Genomic DNA, 22,266 nt, shown 5'->3' on the forward strand with positions numbered 1-22,266 from the left:
GAGAAGAAGTTACCTTTTTTTGAAACACCCTGTATATATTAAACAAAGCTTCGTGTTTAATGATAAAACTGTCAATAAAATAAATATTACACAAGGTATTAAGTGCTGTTTAATTGTACGTATCAGAAGTAAAGAAAACAAAAAGCACATGTTTAATATAAATAAATATGTAAGATAGATAACGCCGTATTTAGGAATTTTTATTATATGGTAATATAATTTGATAATGATCATCCAAAAAAATTATATAAAGGCCATTGTGAATAAGTCAGTATGCCATCTGAAAAATGCATCTCATAGCCTCATTTGTTGTTTTAGTTTCATTTACCCTTTTGGGGGTCCATGCCGAGTTACTAGCTGTCATACAGGTATTTATTTTTTATGTATTCTAATTTAAGTGGACATAATATTTTATTAATCATCTATACTCTTTATAAAGACGTTCGTTATTTTAAAATCATTTATAATTTGTGCCATTATCAATAATATTTTAATAAGAAATTGCATATTTTAATAAATATTGTAAGTATAGTATACTGTCCATTAATAGTAATGGGTTATTTTGCCGATATGTAGAACAACGCATCTTTAAATTTTAATCAAAGTAACCATTCTGAGGACGATTTGAATATTACGTAAAGATGGAGTTGAACCGTATCATCAGCGCAAATGAAAAACTTTCTGGATATAATGAGCGGAGGACTGCTAGTGTAGATACAAAAAAGTAGCGGTCCATGTACTGATCCTTGAGGGGGCTCCGCTCTTGACTGATTTATTAATAAGTAGTCTTCCACAACACCCTGAAGCATCCGTCGGATAGAAAATTTTGAATCCAAATGTTTAGCTTTCCGCGGATACCATAGTAATTCAATTTAGCTATTAATTCACGTTTGGGAACACGGTCTAAAGCTTTTGAGAAGTGTAAATACACTACATCAACAGGATAGCGATTGTTTAAAGATGATAACCAATAGTCTACACAACAAAGTAAGTTTGTGATCGTTGAACGACCTTTCATAAACCCATGCTGTTAGTGAGGGATGACATTTTCTTGAAGTGGAAACTTAGACATAGATTCCGAAATAATGGATTCCATGAACTTACCGACAATAGAAACCAGGCTGATTTGACGATTATCATGGTTATCACGTTTATTTCCTTTCTTAAATATAAAAGCAACTGAAGCCAATTTCCAGAAGGAGAGAGGATAACCCTAATTAAAAGAAGGATTCATTATGAAGGATATAGGGATGGCTACAGATTCTGCACACTTTTTGAGAAAAAATGAGGTTATTCCGTCAAATCGAGGTGTTGAATTATTGCGTAGTTTTTAAAAATGATGTTTAATTGCATCCGGTGTGGAAGAGATCGTGTCGTCAAGAGTTTTAGGGAAACCTGGACAAATTATATGAAGAATTGTATCCTCGTATCGTAAGTTCGTCTGTAAAAACCTGAGAAATAAAATAACGATAAACATTCCGAAGATTCGTTATTAGAAGAACATAAAGATCCGTCAGGTTTTTGAAGTAATGATATGGAGACTTTGGATGATAAAGATGTGCAAATGTACCGATAAACTTTTTTACTATTACCAGTTGCAGTGGTAGAGTCTTCAAATTCTGTTTTTAACTTTAGCAACTTTTGTTTGAGTCAGAAAAATAACGGTGTGCAAGAAAATCATCAAGGGGACCAGTGAAAGCCAAATCTTTCGCTTTTGTCGAATTAAGCGATTAGCTGAGAGGTTAATCCAAGGTTTTAGTCGATTTCTGTATAGTTGCCGTTCGATTGTATGATCAGAAATTGTTGTATTAGCTGTATGAAGAAAAGAGTCTTACATTGACGATGGATCTGAGTAATAAAAAAAATAGATTGCCAATATATCTGGAATAAATTGGAATTAACATTAAAGAAATCAGTACTGGCATACGTCACAAAATTATTTTTGAAAAGCGGTGTTAAACTAAATTGAATGTGAGCAGTACTACTTAAGCGAGTGGTTAGAAAGACCCATAGGAGAGGATACTTTAAGTGTAGAAATTAATTGATCTTAACTTTGTTAACTTTGAGAAAAGTAAGCCTAAATTTAAAGAATTATTGTTGGCTCTAAACCTTGTGGGTTCAGTTATCAGTTGTATTAAATTTGTGTTTATGATAAAGTTTTTAAACAAATTTTGGGAACTGATAGTATCAGTTTTGGAAATAATAGGACAGCTAATCTCTGGAATATTTAAATTTTAAACAATAATGGGATTTTCAAGAGATGATAATTCGTCAAGTTTGTCAATAAGTATATCGTCCTGAGTAAGTACTGTATCTGAAGGTCGGTATATGCAAACTATATCAAATTTAAAAGAGTTATTGTTAATAATTAAGTCGATAATTTCTTCACCTGGTACGTCTATTGTCTTGATACTGATGAAAAAATTATTAGGAATTTCTGTCTCTGTCTCTACGAAATATAGTGAAATTATCAATGTTTACAATAGCATTGATATAAAAGAATTAAGCCACGTTTCTGTTAGAAGAATAATATGAGGTTTTAAAAAATAGTAACAGTAGTTATAAATTAATTAAATTTGAACAAAAGAGAATTTAAATTCGTATACATAAGAAGCCAATCCTTAAATTTTGATGCAAGAGAATTATGAACGAAATTTTATTATCTTTGGACAGCCATTCACATATTTAATCGTAAGGTCATTTTTTTCTCTATTATTTTTAAGAATTTCAAGCTCAGTACGAAGTTCCTATAACCAAATTTGCTGCATAGGTCTCATCAATAACAGAATAAAGTTCAGTAGATTTGTTTACCAAAAGTTTATTTTTGTTACAAAAAATTTTTCATTTTTATCATGCAGAGGTAACGTTTATTTTTTATCGGTTTATCGACTCTATAAAATGTAATAGGACTTTCTTAACATCCGATGACTTCCAAGGCGGCTCAATTAATTTTATTCCAATCTTTTTTACTCTTTGCGTCTCCTGGAGGTACAGGAACGTCCCTAATCAAAAATTTCTTGGAACGAGATATGCGGTCAACAGTTTCATTGTCAATGCTGTCGGTAAATTCTGTTGTTGTAATATGAAAGTTTTTAATTTTCTTCTTAATGTTAACTTTATACTCCACTAGTAGACCCTTGACTTTAGTAATATTCCCAATGAATACATGCATTGCAAAGTAATACATATATCACGTACTTTCTGTCTCGTAACTCGATCATCGACCGACAGATCCGTGCAAGCGATGTGTATTGGTTTCTTATAGCCATCAGACTGGAGCTCTCGATCAGAGGTAGAAGTAAGCTTTAAAAAATAAATTGGCGCAAAACAATTTGTGTTAGTTTTAGATATGAATTTTAATTATCGGATTAATAATAAATAGCAAATTTATCGTTATCACTTACTTAAATGTATGTATAATTTTGACACGATTTTAACATATGAAAATGAACGAATTAAAAATGAAAACTCACCATACTTCATAATGAAGAAAACATAAATGCTACAAAATTCAGACAAATCAGAAATTAATAGGAGAAGACTACAAAATGAACACCACAGCGTATATAAATACCCTAATATTACTAGCAGTTGCGAGAGGAACAGACATAAAACTACAAAGCCCTAAGGAATAATAAGACAAAACAAAACAATAACCTTCTTTTCATATTTAACAACACCACGACTACAAAACGGAAACAAGAAAAACAACATAACTACAGGAATAGAAAGAAAAATATACGATCACATTAACCACAAAAGAGACATAAGCAAACTCAAACAGGAGACATGGATAATCTACCCACCAAGAGACATAAATGCCACACATATAAATATTATACCAACGAACTTGTAAAATGGATTAACGACTGGAAAACGAAATAAAAAACTCTTGATGTAGACGTACCAGAATCAAAACTGAAAACTTTAAGTTCCTTTTAATGCCATTAAAACTCTGACTGATTTTAAGTCAAATTTGATGTTTGGGGTTAAAGTTAAGTTTATATGTAATAAAAATGTAATAAAGAGGAAAATTTGCTAACGATCCTTGTCTATAATTGTTACATTGCGGTTGATAAGTTGGGTTCGTGTAGCAGATGATTTAGAGAAGAAAAAAGTCATATGTAAGTAGACCAGCGCCACACCTGCAGAAACTATGGGGTGAAGGCACGAACCAAGAATCTTCATGTACTTTTCTATTTCAAAATATTACCATTTTTGTTTTATTCTTCATTGTAGGCCCAATATTGAAGTATATTATAAAAAAATTGTATCATGTTAATTGTGAGCAAGATAGATACTTCTGATGGTGATAACAATTTCTTCTCTTTTGTACAAACTTATCCCGCTTGAGCCATCTAATGCGGGGACAAAATACACATTCCTAAAGAATACAACGCAGTAAAATATTAAAGGACGAAGGAATCTGGGCCGCAGAAGAATATCCTGGATGAGAAATCTAAGAGAGTGGAATGGCTGTACCACAAACGAACTATTTAGAACAGATGCAAACTAAGTTAGGATAGTCTTGATGATATCCGATCTCCGATAAAAGAGAAACCTAAAGAAGAAATCTTGCTTGTTATATAAGACACTATACGTTTCATTGTAATGTATTGTTTAATGTATTTTAAATAATTTTTTTAAAACAGTCTAACGCACAACTGTATCATGTTTATTTATAATCTAGAAAGCGAAATAAGAATAGTCTGATATTATAAAAAAGACTAATATTATATTCGATCAAAAAAATAAAGTATATAGTAATTAATACTGTCAAATAGATTTTTAGGCATGGACTACGTACACCGGTAGAATTCTGTCCTACCGATCCATACCAAGACCCGTCATATTGGGGAGGACTGGTTGCTGGACAACTAACTAATGTATGTACACTTTTGATAAAAAAAATTTATAAAACTGATATAAATTATCGATAATTAAATATTTATGTTCTTTGATGCCTGTAATAGATTTTGTTATCAGTAGTAATATCCCTAGGACATTGATAACAGACGAGATAATTTCATGACAATCGAAAGCTCGTTCCTTGGTAACAGCACGAAGTCGAAGGCTGAATGCTGTTACCAAGCAACGAGCTTGAGAAATTTGTCATGAAATTATGAGGCATTCATCAATGTCCTAGGGATATTCGGCGGATAATTTTTCAAAAAAAAAAATCATCTCAACATAACGAAACATTTATTTATTAAAAGTACAGTTAGTGAAAGTACAATTATTAAAATTTAAGTTAACATTAGATTCGTCGCTGTTCTCTACTATAGAAGATCTAGTACCACGCATAATATTTATAATCTTGTTGTGGTGTTCTTGATAGAGATTCAAGTATGGTTTTATAGAATTCTGATTGCCATGACCAGTAATTTTTAGCAATTGTTGTTCTTCTACACCACTTTTTGCTAATTCGCTAACAGCAGTCGATCTATTCGAGTGATTTGTTATCTTTTTCTCCTTTACATTCAAGCCAATTGCTTCAGCAGAAGATTTAGTCCATCCATTCATTGTATTTCTTCCAACAGGTACATTATCGTACCATTTGTCAGTTTCATTTTTCCAGTGTCGATTTGGTTTTAAGAACAGTCGTGGTGAGGTAATATTGTCGCCTCGTTTTGATATCAGTTTATGAAAAAGACGTACAGGGCATCTTTGTCTCTCACTATTGATAACCAACCATTTACTACTTGCACAGCTTTTAGAACCACCTTGGCACGTTTTACTGAATACCGGATTGTATTCAATGCGATTTGTTGGAGTGTCATCGTTATTTTTCTCGATTTGAAAAAAATCCACCGGACAAGCAACTGCCTCTCCTCCTCGCCACGCTAATTCTACAGCAGCAATATGGTAAAATTTACGCATAAGACCTTCAGGGGTATCTTCATCCCAAAGCAATATTATTTTGTTAATTTCAGACCAATTTAACGAAACTGAACCGGCCTTACGTTTACATGGATCTGCTTGTAGTTTCTTCCTGATTGCATCGCGGGCATCTCGGGCTGGTTTAAACACTATATTGTTAAACGGGTCAATCATAATATTATAGTCATTATAGTACTTTTCTTGCCATAGTTTGGACGAAACGTTCCACATTGTCTTCACCGTTGCCTCTTTTAATTCGTCCCCGTTTTTCTTTCTCATATTGACGGCCCAATCTTTTAGTATCAACGCCAATTCTTCTAAGCTTCTATGTTCATTCAACTCATATTCTCGTCCGCAGCAAAATTCCATGAATATTCCCCAAATATATTTGTGACTGTTGGTTGTATTTCTGGGAATATTTTCTTTGATTAGCGCATTTATACTTTGAACATTCTCATTGCCGAAACGTGACATTTTGAAATTTATTTGGATGAAGTTGTCAAACTCGATCGTGTTGTCATAGGGATTGAAAATTGCACTGAATGCAATTATCAGTCTGATGTTGACATGATTGGGTGAAATTGTTCCACATGACACAAAATGACGAAATTTGAATGGTTGTTAGAACAGTCGAAAAATTATCATGATAATTTCTATAATATTTCTATAAATAAGAGATCTCATATTGTGAATATATGTGGTTGTTATTTTTTATAACAAATCTCACTATTATGTTTAAATTAGGCTTTCCTCTAATACTCTTACTAATACAAAGTATACATATATCTGAAATACCTTTTCTACTTACTATTGAATTTCTGTTTAAAATTATATATATATATATATATATATATATATATATATAGATATATATATATATATATATATATATATATATATATATATATATATAGATATAACCAAAAAAAAGATAACGAGTACTAGTAAATTCAGTGAAATGGAAATAATACTGGGAGATACCCTTTTATCCCTAAGGAAGCAAAATAAAACTCGGGTGCTTCGTTAGATGTGCTTTTTAATTAATAGTCTAAGCTTTCGTCAATGATTATTGACATCATCAGAGTAAACTACAAACTAACAAGAGAAACAAACAATGAACAGCTGGACACTAAGGCTGGGCATTCACGTTCCAACTTGCGGTCCCACTTAGTAGTACTACTAGTTGGATTTGGATATTCGTCTCCACTCACGCTCCGACTTTCTACACAACTAGCGGTCCAACTTCAGGTCTAGATTGTTTTCACGACGGTATACATCGCTTAATCAAAAAATGTGTCGATTAAACACTACGCAAAATATAATTAGGAGGAGGAAAATGTCAGCATTGTGCTTGTTATCCTTATCATTTGAAAAAAATAAGAAAAAATGTTTTTTTTCTTCTTTTCATCAACGTGATGAAAAAATTATTCGTTGATCGTGTGAACTATTGTGACACCAAATTGCTCAATGTCATTGATGAGGATGATTACAAAAATTACCTCATAATGGACAAATTTACTTTTTAGCTGTTGCTGGAAAAGTTGGTCCACTCATTTCCAAAACAAATACAGTCATGCGTGAATGTGTCAGCCTTCTCTGGCTGGTCTCTGCACTTCTGCCAAAAATCTTAATTCATTGTAGTGCACCCAATTAGGCACGTACACTTCGTCTGCTCCGGTACCAGTTCCACTTTCACTCACTTGAACTTTTGTATAATCTCTGTAGAAGATAGAACGTAGAGAGTCATTTTTTTACGCACAGAAGCTACATTGGCAGTGTTTTCGTACTTCAACATTACATTCAGCAGCTGTTGTTGGGCTATTTTTTGCGCATTTCGGTTCGCGTATAAAGCACTACCGCTATCCCATAAACAGAAATTATCTCTGTAAACATCGATAAATTCGGAAATTCCTTCACTATTCATTACGAAAGGCGTGAAGTAGATACGAAAGTTGGCGTTATAATGAGTTAATAATCGGTAGATATGTATGTTTAAAATTAGGTTTCGTTTCTCTAGTTATTTGTCTAGGGCTGAACTAATTAATTTTTTCGACTATTGATTTTTATGACTTTTTAAGATGCAGGTAAAAATTATAGTTTTTAAGGATTTGTGTAGGTATTTTCTATTTTAGAGAGAAATAAAAACTTGTTTTAAACTGGAGCTGAGATTTATTTTGTTGTGTGTGTGTCGTATATTTTTAATAAGAATAATTTTTCGTGCAATTGAAATTTATTTTCTAATATTTATTTGCGAACTAGGGATCTTTGCTTCAACTATGAATTAATTTTCGTTGTTTGTTAATAATTCTTCTGTAGCGAATCCGAAGTGTTTTGTGTGGGACTGTCCGAAATAGATCTACAGAAACGAAAATTATTTGCCCTAACAAAAAGTAGATGCTGATTAAGAATCGTGTATTTTAATATTGGTAATTTACGAGCAATTGAAAGTTTATTTTCTATTAATAATTTGCGAACTAGGGATCTTTGCGTAAAGTAATTAATAGAAATCTCATACGTAAGAGGTGCCGAAGGTCAACTGTCCGAGGAAATTTTCGATCCGACCTGTGATCCGACTTCCAACTTCACCATTCACGCTCCGACTTGGTCGCCAGTCGGAAGTCTGACCTTCAAGTCGTCCCTCTAGATGTTCCGACTCGTACAATGCCACTAGTTGTCCAACTAATCCAACCAGCCCACTCACGGTCCGATTTCAGATCCAACTGCAGAAGTTGTACCACTAGTCGGACTAAAAGTCGGAACGTAAATGGCCTGTCTAATTATAAAATTAATAAAACACTTACCCAAATTATAGCAAAAAACTCAGTGAATTGGGTGGAACAAAGAAAGTGTTATCTGTGTATATACTTAACATATTTTTAGATACATGATGAGAAGTATCCATAGTTCACAATGTATTTTTATTAAATTAAGATCGATCTATTTACATAAAAACCTAACCACAAAAAAAATTGGAATCTTACACGTTGTTTAAAACAATCTAAAAGTAATTAACAATTTACGGCGGTGTCACTAAACTTGTTTGGAATAGCGGGATAATTTGAAATGTAAAAATGACAAATATTATCTAAAATGTCTAATATGTATATATATATATACATATATATATATATATATATATATTATATATATATATATATATATATATATATATACATTCGTTTAGGTACCAAAACCTTTAGTATTAGTATATATAATGCAACAGGACCAACAACAGAACAATAACAATCTCTGAAAATTGGAAGTAGTTTATTATCATCTCAATAAAAAACACGACAAATCGGATTCCATTGCAATCTCGTATAGGCCCATATCATTAGCTTCGTCTGTGTTGAAAACCTTTGAGGGGCTTATCAAAAATCGTCTGAAGCAATGTTTAAAGAAAGAACATGACACACAATATGGTTTCAGAAAATCTAGATCAACATTGGAAGCATAAACAGTAATCGTAATAGATACTTTAGTTGAATTTACTAATAACCTCATGACTGTGGCAGATTTTAAAAATATTACAAAGGGCATTTGATAACGTTGATCTAGATGTTTTAATGAATAAATTGATTTCGATTGGATTTTATAAACAATTATCTAACTTTGCTGAACACAAACAGAAAAATACATTTAAAAATAAATCAAGTAACCACTGCACTTACAACTACGAACCTTGAACTCCCCCAAGGCAGTATTTTAACTCCAGTTTTGTTTTTATTATATACAATGGATAATAATAATATAATAGTCTCCCGTTTTATACCGCTGTCGCGGCTTTGGGAGTATAGCAGGGTAGTCTGCTATATCTAGGGCCTACGGTATACAAGGAAGGTAACATGGCCAGTGCTACGCTTCAACCGTCTATTAGATAGAAATGTACAATGGATGCCAATGTTAAACTTCAAACATACGAACAATACAATTTTTAGATGATATTGTTTTTTATTGTACAAGGAAAAACTTTGAACACACACACACACACGTGTTCAACCTTGCCCCTAAGAAACATGCGTGTAACATTGTACAGTGGGACCCTCATGTCCAAAAATCAAACCAGTCACACTTCGCTATGAAGTGGTACCTATCTGACCCCCTTTTCCTCCACCCCTCCCCAACGTGTGACTTACGTGGGGAGGCTTATCAAGTGATCGTACTACAGCATCCTCGGTAATGGAACATCGTCTGTTTTTCTTGACTGTGGTTAGGCCACCTGACTGTAGAGGTAGCACAAAAGTCGGCTGGTCTTCCTATTTACTTTACTGAATTTAATCTTATATGACTTCGGGACTTGAGTCCCTTAAAAAGTGTGTGTTTCTAACAGAGAGCCACTAACCTTTGCTATCTCTCTGTCTGAAATGTGTGTGTGCTCGGCCACCATGCTGCTGATGTGGCACATCACAAAATATAATGAGAGTTCAGATTACCAGATGAGGCAACGATATATACAGCAGAAGTTTTGCAAGAAGTAAAGGTTTAAAATATACCTTGGAACTAATAAACCCAAAAGTATTATATTTAAATATTGCAAAAGTGTCATAGAAAAACTTAAAAATATATAGGTGCGTCCAAGAACTTAAATCTTCTAAAAGTCATCTAATTGAGTAAAAAAAAAGCCAAAAAATATATAAAAAAGCGTATACAGCCTTAGAAATGGACATTAAAGAACATTTTAAAACTTAGAGAAGATGTTGAAATAAGAAATAATAATTAAGAAGAATAAAATGTTTAAAGTGGCTCAACTCCTGAATAATCACTATCAGTTACGGAATTATCATCACTGAAGTCACTACTACTGTCTTCCTGAAGATTAATAATTATTTCATCAAAAACTATATCTAAAACAGGTTCCTTTTCCCTAAAAACTGATCGAAACGTTTAGCGTGTTCATATCGTTTTTTCCACTTTCCATTTGAAATTGTTTTAAAAAATTCATCGCAAAAACAATCCACGGAACTAAACATGAAGTCTACATTTTGCTCTCAATTGCTGGATTTCTGGTTTCTCTATTATTTTTTGTTTTTCTCCAACGAAATCCTATTTTCCTCATTGCTTTTCTTAAAGATTCATATGTGATCCATTGTAGTTGTATTCAGTGACAAATTTTTTGTTGGAAACTTTTTTTCATTAGTACAAAAATTAATTATAAGCACGCCTTTGTCGCACTTATCCCACTTAGATTTTCTATCTCACTTAGACCTTCTTTGATGCACTTTATTGACCTCGAAATTGCTTGTATGGTCCTTAACCTTACACCTGTTACTGTTACAACACGCTTTTGCACTTATTTTAAATCTATTTGAGCTACGTTTTCCCTTGCTTCTTATTGCACAAAATGCATAACATTCGCTAGAATTTCTCGGCTTTGACTGGACAAAACTTATCGATTCAATTTTGATTTAAATTCCATTTAACGTCACTGTCATAAAGAAAACTCTGTCGCAGACTGTAACGACCGAAGTGTATACGTCCAGTTGTTTACTTCTACTGATATATTTCCGATAATTTTAGTGCACATCAGGTGGGCGTGGCGATTGTAAGATTTTCAAACTTGTTCCTGAATTTGACAAACTGTGCCTGATGAGTTTTTAATCAAAATAAAACTTGTCGTGTAATAGTGTTAACGAAGAGAGACTGTTATAGAAAAAAAAACAGGAGTTAATTCTTTCTAGTATATAATATGCCGCCAGATAATATTTAGGGGCGTAGGAAATTTCGACACTAAGCAGGTAGCGACTAAAATTTAATGGCAATTTTCGACACCAGCCCCAATTCCCGTTTTTATCTTACAGGTATATTCGACACCAAATAAATATAGCTGTGACATAAATAAAATACCATAATTAATTAATTTATTTATTTTAATAAAAGTAATGTGCATTTTATTTCTTTATAACTGTAATAATATCTAAATATAATACAACTAGTACCTAATTTTTGTACATTTTACCGTTAATATACTTGTATACAATGATTTATTTGCTATTATAGGAATGATAAGATACAGCTTTTATAAAATCTAACCTACGTATTTGTTGGGATCGTAGTTTATCCATCATTTTCTCCAAAAATGCCAATTTAGCCTTAACAGTAGTATCTTTGATTTTTGCTGGTATATGTAAACTATTTATTTTGACATAAGTGTCTACTTGAAATTCTTTTAACTTTTCAATAAAAATAAAAATATAAGGATGTGTTGAATAAAAAGAAGAATTAAATCTCGAATGAAAGGATTCACAGGCATTTGTGGTCCTCGCAATAGACGGATTCTGATTAGACCATATGTGTGGTGGAAATAGAGCGCTATCGAAAATGTAATTTTCCAGTAAATAATCTGCATATATATCAAGTGTTTATAGGTTTATATGACATTAAATCACAAAGAAAGCATTCTTCAACTTGTGCTGGATTTAAATAAGTTAAACCAAACGTATGCCTTAACCATTTTCCAATTTCTGAATTTGTATCCTTATATTCTTGTACCAAACCCAAAGATTGAATTTTTTTAAACCAGTTTTGGTGTAAGTGAAAACGGCATCCACTAATTTTTGCATTGGGCCACATATACAATAAAGCACAGTGAATTGCTTTTTCAAAGTCCACAAATATTTCAGTTGGCTCTAATGATAATTGAAATGTTTCAAAAATCTTAGACCTTAATAAAGGAAATAAATGTTTGTATGTCATTGACAATTTGTCCGTTAACAAACAGTATGCTAAAGGAACATAATGTCCATTTTCCAAGCCATGTATAGTAAATAATTGTAGAAAATATTTGGTACTGTATGAAAATGTACCATCCATATACAAAGTTTTAAATTTACACAACAAACGAATATCTGTCTCGCATGAAAATGCAATTACATTTAATTCAGGATGATTTAAAAACAAAAAACTTTCATTGCGACAGGTTTTAGGAGAATAATTACTAACCGCGTTATGGACTTCTGATATGCTTCTTGGTAACGGACCTGGTAACAGTTTACGACGACAGTTGTAAATGTTCTTTCTTATGCTAGCTATGTCAGGAACCGTCAGCAAATTGGCATCATACTCAGCAACAGCAGTTCTTGTAATTTTGGCAGGCTTTTCCGATATGTCCTCTTGGGCTTTTCTTTTACATGCATTGGTTACCATCTTTACTTCAAGCTTTTTTGGATTGACTTCATGATTATGTACCAAATCACTTCTTGTGCACACAAGTACACAAGTACACAAGTGCCACGCCTCCCGCCGTGACAATAAATATTGGGAAAACCCGCTTGTCCTGCTTGGGTGCAAATGTCCATCGCCGCTAATTACCTACCTACCTGCTTTACGCCGCGGTGTCGAAATTTCCTATAATAAAATTTGACCCTTCGATTACCCCAGGTACAAAGACAACCTGGTGTCGAAAGTTCGCCCGCCGATATTTAGCATTTTGTCCCCTTTTCTTGTTTCCCAATTGACTTATTTGTGTTATTTGAAATAAATTATTATGTTTGTTTTTACTTTTAGGAAGGAAAACGGCAACATTTTAAGCTAGGTCAATATACGAGAAGTAGATATTCAACTTTTATACCTAAAAAGTACGACCCATCTTTTTTATATGCACAAACAACAGACATAGATCGTACGCATATGTCCGCACAAAGTAACCTTTATGGCTTATTCCCTGTATCGACAAATGATCAGCAGTGGCAAAATAATATAAATTGGCAGCCCATACCTGTTCACCCCGCAAATAAAGTTATTTTGTCTAGCTTACTATATCCAACCAACTGTCCAGCATTTACGAAGGAATTATTAGCAGTGCTAAGTAGCGAAGAGTTTACAACGTACGACTCAGAAAATGCTGGACTGTATGCTTACTTGACTGCAAACAGTGGAGTTAATGTGACGGATATTATAACCGCAAATGATATATGGGATGCTGTAAAAATAGAAGACTCTGTCGGATACAGTTTACCAGCTTGGGTCAAAACTATCTATCCTGAGCCCATTCGAACAATGACTGGAAAATATTTTGAAGTTTTTACACACACGACAGCGATGAAACGAATTAGTAAGTATACGATAAAACCACTACCATTAGAGCATTATAGAAAAACAAAAGGGAGAGAGCCAATAACCTCTTTCTCTTTCTTTCTATATCCCTTTCTCTCTGATTTCCGATATATCTTCCAAGGACGCTCGATGTTCCCTAATATTTATTTATATAGCTAATTAAATTTATTTCTTTGTCTTTATAACTGACTCTGTCTGTTTTTCAAGGTACCTCCAGTAAATTGTCGTTCAATCGTTTTTGTGGTCTTCCCACTGATCGTCTTCGTATTTGGGAACCGTCTCTCGCCATCTTTACTAATCTACTTATTGTAATTCGGCTTATATAATAATTCCATTTTACTCTGCTTTTTCGTACCCAGTCTGTACCTCTAGCTTTGTCTGATAGTATCTTACCATTGTTTTAAGGGTTTTCATAATATGTGCTGTTTCTAGAATCCTTTTTATCCTCTCTGTGCCAGATGTGTTTATGCAGCATATGTCATTATTGATCTAATGACTGTTATTGTAAATTCTGCCTTTTATTTCTTTCCCGATATTTTTATTTCTTCACATTGTTTCATTCAGATCTTCCTCATCTGTTTGGAGCTTTCTATCTTTTGTTCTATTATAAAACTCCATCACTTGTTTTATTATCTGACCCTCTAGATCTAATGTACATCTTAATAGGTTTGCTATTATAACCACGGATTTTTTCTTTTTTGGGAAGGTTAATATAATAAATATATTAAATATAAATAATATATATTAAATTGGTGCAGCATAATGTTGTATATCGTCATTACTTTAAGAGATTAGTATTGCTTCCTCTATATAGCAGAATATTTCAAGTTGTTTTTCTCTCGTTTGGTATTCTTTTTAGTTCTTACTTTTTTATTATTTCATCCATAATCATATTGAACAATAGAGGACTCACGGAATCTCCCTGTCTTATGGCATTGCCAGCTTCAACTGAGTCAGTTAGTTCTTCTACTTTTACTTTCATTGTGTTAATCTGTAAATGTTAATTTTTTTGCGTACAATAAGTGTATAACGTCCTTTTAAGTTGACCCTATCAAATGCCTTCTTAAGGTACAGGAAACGTAAATATGCCGGTTAGTTGTATTCTAATGATTTCTGTTGCACTCGTCTCATTATAAATATAGCGTCGGTGCATGATCTTCCCAAACTAAATCTTGATCTCCATTCTTTATTTTCCATTCTGCTGGTATTCTGTTCTTTTCTATTATTTTTTGGATATGCTTCAATAATTGTTTAGTCAGATCTGATTATTTGTACTTTAGTTCATTTGGTCATATGTCCTCTTCTGATGATTCTCTGTTTTTTAATTTTAATTGTCTTAATGCTTCTTTTACCTCTCCCTACTCAATTTTTTCGTTTGTCGTCACTTCTGGTGTTGCTAGTTCATTGTCTTCACCTTTAGCAAATAGGATTCGAAAGTAGTCTACCCATGTTTTTTTCTGAATGTCTTTCGTTTTCATTAGTTCGTTCATATCTTTTCTTTATCCTCTGATCGCTCTCCGTTCTCTAAGTAATTCTGTGGCTATTTATTTATATTATTTTTTAGTTTTTCCAGCTATCTCCAGTTTAAAAACGATGTGCATAACCGCAAATTGTGCAAATTTATAGGTTATAAAGTTATGTCATAAGTTATGTTATTGCCATAAGGTTATGTCATGTCAACAAAATTGGAGGTTCATTCACTTTTGCACACGTTGTTATAGGCAACAGCCACATTTGGCTAAAAATATGTGAGGGTGGATGTTTTGCCCCATGGAAAATTCAAACTCTGATTATGCTAAGGCTTCAGTATTATTAACATGTGCTCTAAATATTTGTATGTGTGTAAAGTATTTCTATTTAGTAAACGTGTGCTGTGTGTTGCATATGTATTGTGTATGATAGCGAGTGGTCTTTATACAGGGTATTTTTTCCTTTATTCTTGTTGGTGACTTTTTCTTTAAGTTCAAGTTTGGTGTCATATAATACAGACATTACTGTTTGTTTTTTATACTTTTTAATTTATTAACAGAATTATGTCATCCGAATTTCGTTCCTTTAAAGGAAAAATTTACTAATCCTAGAGACTTTGAGCTGGCTCCTGCCGTGTTATCGAGCATTAGGTAATTTTATTTGCTGTACTATGTCCCACATATTTCCTGGCGCATCTGAACGTCGCGTCGCGAGGAGTAACGATCTTTGCATAATTTTATAAAGATGTTTACTTTAATATTTTCTCCGAGGCACATTATAATTACATCACAGATAATACGGTTATAGGTATCATCTGGACACTTTTTATTATTTTTATTGCCTCGTTATTTGGATTTGAAAGATTTTCTCGTAATATTTGTGATTGTGGTTGAGTTTACCGAAAGTACAAGCTTAAAATATCCGCAAATTTCAACCATGAAATAAAATATTTCGGTTTGGCAGTGCTGGGATGTTTGCATAATGTATATGTTTTATGTTTCAAATATAACGAGAGGAAGCTTTTAGGTAAAAAAGGTACATTTTGATTATACTATTTTATGAATTCTGCAATTTTTAATTTATATGAAGCAATAAAGAGTACATATTTCTCTCCTTCGAGATTAATTACAAACATCTTTTGCAATCTGGCAACTGCTACTTTGACGATTGCCAAATCTATCCCCTAATCTATCAAAGGGCAATTGCCAAAAAAAATTTCTAATAATTAACTGCAATTAATTTTCAAAAAAACAAATATTTAGTCATTCCTTTTTATATAAGTCAAAAATTGCAATATATTGCATAATATAAACAAAATGTACTATAAAGCTTTATCTTTTTATATCTGAAACATACAGCATTTACATTATAAAAACATGCCAACACTGCTAAACAGAAATAGTTTGTTCCATGTTTGACATTTGCGGCTATAATCATCTTATAGTTTCGGTAAACTCAACCGTTATTGTTATTCGGCTTCGCTAGATAATTCATAAACTAATATAAGATTCAACAGTTTGACACTATTGGCCAGCCCGTACTGACAAAAGAAATATTTTTAAAACATTTATTTTAAAATTTTATATATATTTATATATATATATATATATATATATATATATATATATATATATATAAATAATATATATATATATATAAATAATATATATATATATATATATATATATATATATATATATATTATATATATATATATATATATATATATATATATATATATATATATATATTTTACAAAGCACGTGGTGTTCGTGTGTATTAAGGTATAAAAAATGCTTATTAAAAGCTTAAAATTTTTATTTTAAAGAAGATCTTTTCGGAATTTAATCATTCCATCATCAGTTTACTAAAAGAGAGAGTAAAAATACCAATTTTAAAAAACAAGTAAGTTAAAATTTAAATATATAGAAAGAACACGTTGTTTTTTTACTACTTACATAAAAAGTTGTTAAAAACATTGTATGGCTACATAAAAACATTGGAAGGACATCAGTATTAAAAAACAATCCTCATGGTATTTATAAAGGTAAATGCAATAGACTGTTAACTTGTTGATTAATAAAATCTGAAAATTGGGGCATCTTACATGACCCCCTTTAGCTGGTGGGGGTCTTACTTCTACATTTCTTTCTATTTTCCCATAGCTTAATATCACCCTATATAATCCGCCATACTTAACTCTATTCTTGTCACCATTAATGCACTAACATCCCCTTTTTCAATATCCAATTTCCATCCTCTCCAATAACCACCATCTTAACTAATCACACAGGTTTTCTTATAAATACTCACTTTACATCTATCAATCTCTTATCACCATCAGTTTCAGTATCCCCAGCTTACATCTTTACATTCATCTCCTATTTCTTTTTCTTTCTTTTTCTTTTATTTCTTTTTCCTCGATTCATCTTCCATAAATTTCAAACCAACTTTTATCTATACTTACTTCATACAAGGAAACAATTAGGTAATAACATTCTTTTTATCGCCTTTAAAATGATTTATTAATTTTAACTACCTTACTTAAATTTTGCCTTACCCAGGTATACCAAATTTATTATACATCACAGTCACTCATTGTTTTACATTCTCCCATCTTTTTAAAAATACCAAAAATTGCTATTGATCTTACTACACACAAAACACAATTCTTCAGTTAGCCCTAGACTCCAGCACAGATCAGAGGTAATGTAAGTCGAAAAAACCTCACAGCTACAGGGGCTCATGTAAGATGTCCCCATTTTCAGTTTTTATTAATCAACAAGTTAACAGTTTATTGCATTTACCTTTATAAATACCATGAGGATTGTTTTTTAATACTGATGTCCTTCCAATGTTTTTATGTAGCCATACAATGTTTTTAACAACTTTTTATGTAAGTAGTAAAAAACCAACGTGTTCTTTCTATATATTTAAATTTTAACTTACTTGTTTTTTAATATTGGTATTTTTACTCTCTCTTTTAGTAAACTGATGATGGAATGATTAAATTCCGAAAAGATCTTCTTTAAAATAAAAATTTTAAGCTTTTAATAAGCATTTTTTATTAATACACACGAACACCACGTGCTTTTGTATTCAACAGGTATACTAGCCACTCCTGGATATCTCCACTTCATGGTTTGTTCCAGTTTCACTTTTAATATATATTTTATATATATATATATATACATATACGGTGGACGGATGAAAACGAAATAGAGGCATTATCAGGAACTACAACATTTTACTTTCACCCCCAATGTTTTAGTGGAAATGAGGACCATTTCCACTAAAACATTGCCATTTGCCTATACTTAAGTCTAAATTTTAAATTCGGTTCAGTACTTTAGTTGATTTTTTAAAAAAATACATTTTGAGATTTATATTTTTAGCTGCTTATTTATTTCTTAGTTGACCAAATAATGAATTGAACACGTTCTGAAGCATTGACGAAGTGATTTGTAAAAGATACGAGTGATATTCTATAGATTTTAATTTTTAGGTGTATCAACAAAAATCCAGAGGAGATAAATCTGGTGACCGAGGAAAGTGTTCGATGGTTCCTCTCAAAAATGTGTTCCACTTTAATTAAAAATTGACTTATCGCTTCTTCTTCTTCTTGTAGTTCCTTCACCTATCGGAGGTTGGCTATCATTACAGCTATGTTTTTTTCACCATATGTATCAGCCCATCTTGTTACACTTTGAAAACTAAGATGATATTCTCCGTATTTTGCGTCTTAGCGGTCTGTGCACATGATTGCCAGTTTTGTCCTATTGGCTGTTGCATTCTGATTGCTAGTGTTATTTATGACTTTCAAGTTCTTTATATAGTAATAGTAATAAGTGAGTGATTGTATATATTTTTCTTTTTAGAATATGGCCCAGGTATTCATATTTTCATATCTTGGTCAAGTTAGTTAATTACCATTTAGTATTTGTCCTGCTTAGGACTCCTTGTTCCTCGCTCTGTCCATCCACTGTATGCGGAGTATTACTCACAGTGTTCACATTTCTACAGCCTCTAACTTAATAACGGAGGAAATTTTCAACGTCCAAGCCTCCATGCCATGTAACAATACAGACCAAACATAGCATGTAACAATCCTGAAGCGGTTTAGAGAACTAACAATCGCTTTAGAAAGGAAGATTGCGGTTACATACTAGTTGTTTAAATTTAATAAAGGTATGTCTTGCTTACTCTAAAAGAGGCTTTAAAGGATATTGATGAAGGTATCTCAATAAATGAAGTGAAGCTCAATAACCTGCTGTATGCAGATGATACAATAGTGTTTTCCAATACCATAGAAGGGCTGCAAAACTTGAACAAAATTACGGAAACAAGTAGAACATATAGACTGTATATAAACACCAGCAAAACCAAGCTAATGGTTATCAGCAAGGAACATTTCTGGAGCAAATCTGTATGTAAACCAAATGATTATTGAACGTGTCTTACAGTAAAACTACTTGGGAACTATAATCAATGAGGAACTATAATCGTGGGACAATACCCAAGAAATTAAATGTCCCATCGGAAAGGCAAACAGTGCATTCTTGACTATGAGCTCTGTGTTCAACAGCCATGACCCTACCCTAGAAACAAAAATAAAGCTCCTTAAATATTATGTGTACTTAGTGCTTTTGTATAGAGTAGCAACGTGGGCATTGAAGACGGAAACTCTATCAAAACTTTAGGCTTTTGAGATAAGGTTATACAAAATGATCCTGAAGATACCAAGGAGAGACAAAGTTACCAATGAAGAAGTACTAGGGAGGATGAACACAACCGCGGATTTGGTCAACATCGTGAAGGGCCGTAAGCTGCAGAACTTGTGACATAATTAGAAATCAAGGTAGATATGAGCTATTCCATTGCATTTTGAAAGGTAAAATTGAAGAAAAAAGGGCCCCAGGACGAATAAAAATATCCTGGGCTAACCTGAGAGCATGGTATAGAAAGACTTCTACACAGCTATCCCATATAGCAACCAACAAAGTCAACATAACTAGAATGATCGCCAACGTTTGGAATGGACAGACACCGTAAGAAGAAGATATCTTGCTTGATCGGTATGGCATTTTGTTTCTGATTGACGATTTAGGAAGTCATTTACTATTCTTCCCAAGTAGTTGAATATTCTCACTTGATTAATTGGAGCATTATTTTCTAGTTTAAAAAATGCAGTTTTTATTGCATGCCTTTAGTTTTTTCTGGATCTATATTTAGTCCGTATTTTTTTTCCTACAATATTTATTTTATTACACAGTAACTGCCTACCATTTTCATCATCGATGATTATTTCGGTATCGATGGAGTAACAAATTATGTATCGGGTACTCTTTGACTTTTATAGAGAAAATAAATATTAATAAAATAAGTATTTATTATATTAAGTTTTGTATCCATTTTATCTGTTTTCAGCCATTGGGCCATTTTTAAATGAAGTTGTAGAATATTTGGAGTCAATGGCTGCAAATCCTAGCTCTTCCTATAAATACAAAATGTATAGTGCGCATGATACAAACATAGCTGCGATTTTAAATGCATTTGATGCCTTTAGTCCCAGCTTTCCTCCAGCGTTTGCATCGACTATTTATATAGAACTACATAAGGAAAATTGGAAGAACATTGTAAAAGTGTTTAATAAAGAATTGGATAATGTTAGACAGATCAGCATTAACGGATGTGAATTAAGTTGTCCTTTAGCTAGCGTTAGAAAATATTTAAGTGATATCATTATTGATGCTGATACTAGGGATGCGGAATGCAGTAGTTCTGGGGAGAATAAAGTTCTATTGGGAAGTGCAGCTACAACTAGTAAATATTCCGCAGAACAACTTGAACAAAAGTTTGCAGGTGTTTCAACATAAACATGTAAATTGATATTATTTAGTTAAACTAGCAAAAACAAAAAACTACATTTTAATAAAACTAGTAAAAATTTTAAAAGATATATGTGTGTTTTATTACTTATCCTTTAAAACCTGAATAATTTAATAAATGGTCGAAATGCGAAGATTTTTTAGTTTTAACCCTAGAACCACAAGGTGAATTTGGTGGAACGATTTGTACAAGATGGGGTCACAGGCGACCCGAAAATGTTTTTGAAAATAAAGAGAAAGAAAATAAAAAAAGACATTTAAATGTTATTTTTCAAAAAATGTACTAAATGATTTGATTTCTAATCAGAAGATGTATTGTTAGACAACCATAAGCAAAACCAATATATAGAGTGGGTCAAAATATAAAAGCACTTATATTTGACAAATACTTTTTAAGATGTCAAAAGAAAATTAAAAAACAAGTTAGAAATTGAATAGTTTATTCTTTAATTATTTACAATCTTCATCATCATCATCATCAGTTGGCGCTACAGCCCTTTGTGAGCCTTGGCCTGCTTCAACACATTCTTCCATCCTTCCCTATCGAGTGTCTGTCTTCTCCAGCCCCTCACTCCAATCTCCCTCAGATCTTCCTGTACATCGTCCAGATATCTGAGTTTAGGTCGCCCCCTTCTTCTTCTTCCGACCGGCCTGTTTAGCATAGTTACTTTAGTGGGATGAGAGTGATTTACAATCTCCACAAATACTAAATTGGTGTTCGGCACACATATTTTTTTCACAGTAAACCCAAATAAGGCAGCCTTTTCTATCGTTACTTCTTGGACAATAATAACATCGACGATTTTGTTTCTGAGGATTTACAGTGGGTATTTTGGCTGGATATCCCAAATCATCATCATCATCCAGCATTCATTTATCACGTCCACTGCTGGACATAGGCCTTACTTAAACTCCTCCATTCTTCGCGATTTTGTGCTCTTTGTTACCAATTTTTCGTTATACGCCTGATGTCGTT

General features: G+C 32.5%; 1 protein-coding gene across 2 annotated transcripts; it reads left to right on the forward strand.

Moving 5' to 3' along the window:
- The first annotated feature begins 227 nt into the window (after positions 1-227).
- On the forward strand, positions 228-21,361 carry LOC140440592 (prostatic acid phosphatase-like). 2 transcript variants are annotated; one of them, XM_072530966.1, is made up of 4 exons: positions 228-368; positions 4,785-4,886; positions 13,384-13,930; positions 20,830-21,361. In XM_072530966.1, the coding sequence occupies exons 1-4, from the start codon at positions 288-290 to the stop codon at positions 21,276-21,278; spliced, it is 1,179 nt and encodes a 392-aa protein (XP_072387067.1). In that variant the 5' UTR covers positions 228-287; the 3' UTR covers positions 21,279-21,361. The 2 variants fall into 2 exon arrangements, with proteins under 2 accessions (XP_072387067.1, XP_072387068.1); XM_072530967.1 differs by lacking the exon at positions 4,785-4,886 and having other exon boundaries at positions 243-368.
- The last annotated feature ends 905 nt before the right edge of the window (positions 21,362-22,266 follow it).

The sequence above is a fragment of the Diabrotica undecimpunctata genome, chromosome 5 (genome assembly GCF_040954645.1).
Source record: "Diabrotica undecimpunctata isolate CICGRU chromosome 5, icDiaUnde3, whole genome shotgun sequence".
In the NCBI taxonomy this organism is placed as follows: Eukaryota; Metazoa; Arthropoda; class Insecta; order Coleoptera; family Chrysomelidae; genus Diabrotica; species Diabrotica undecimpunctata.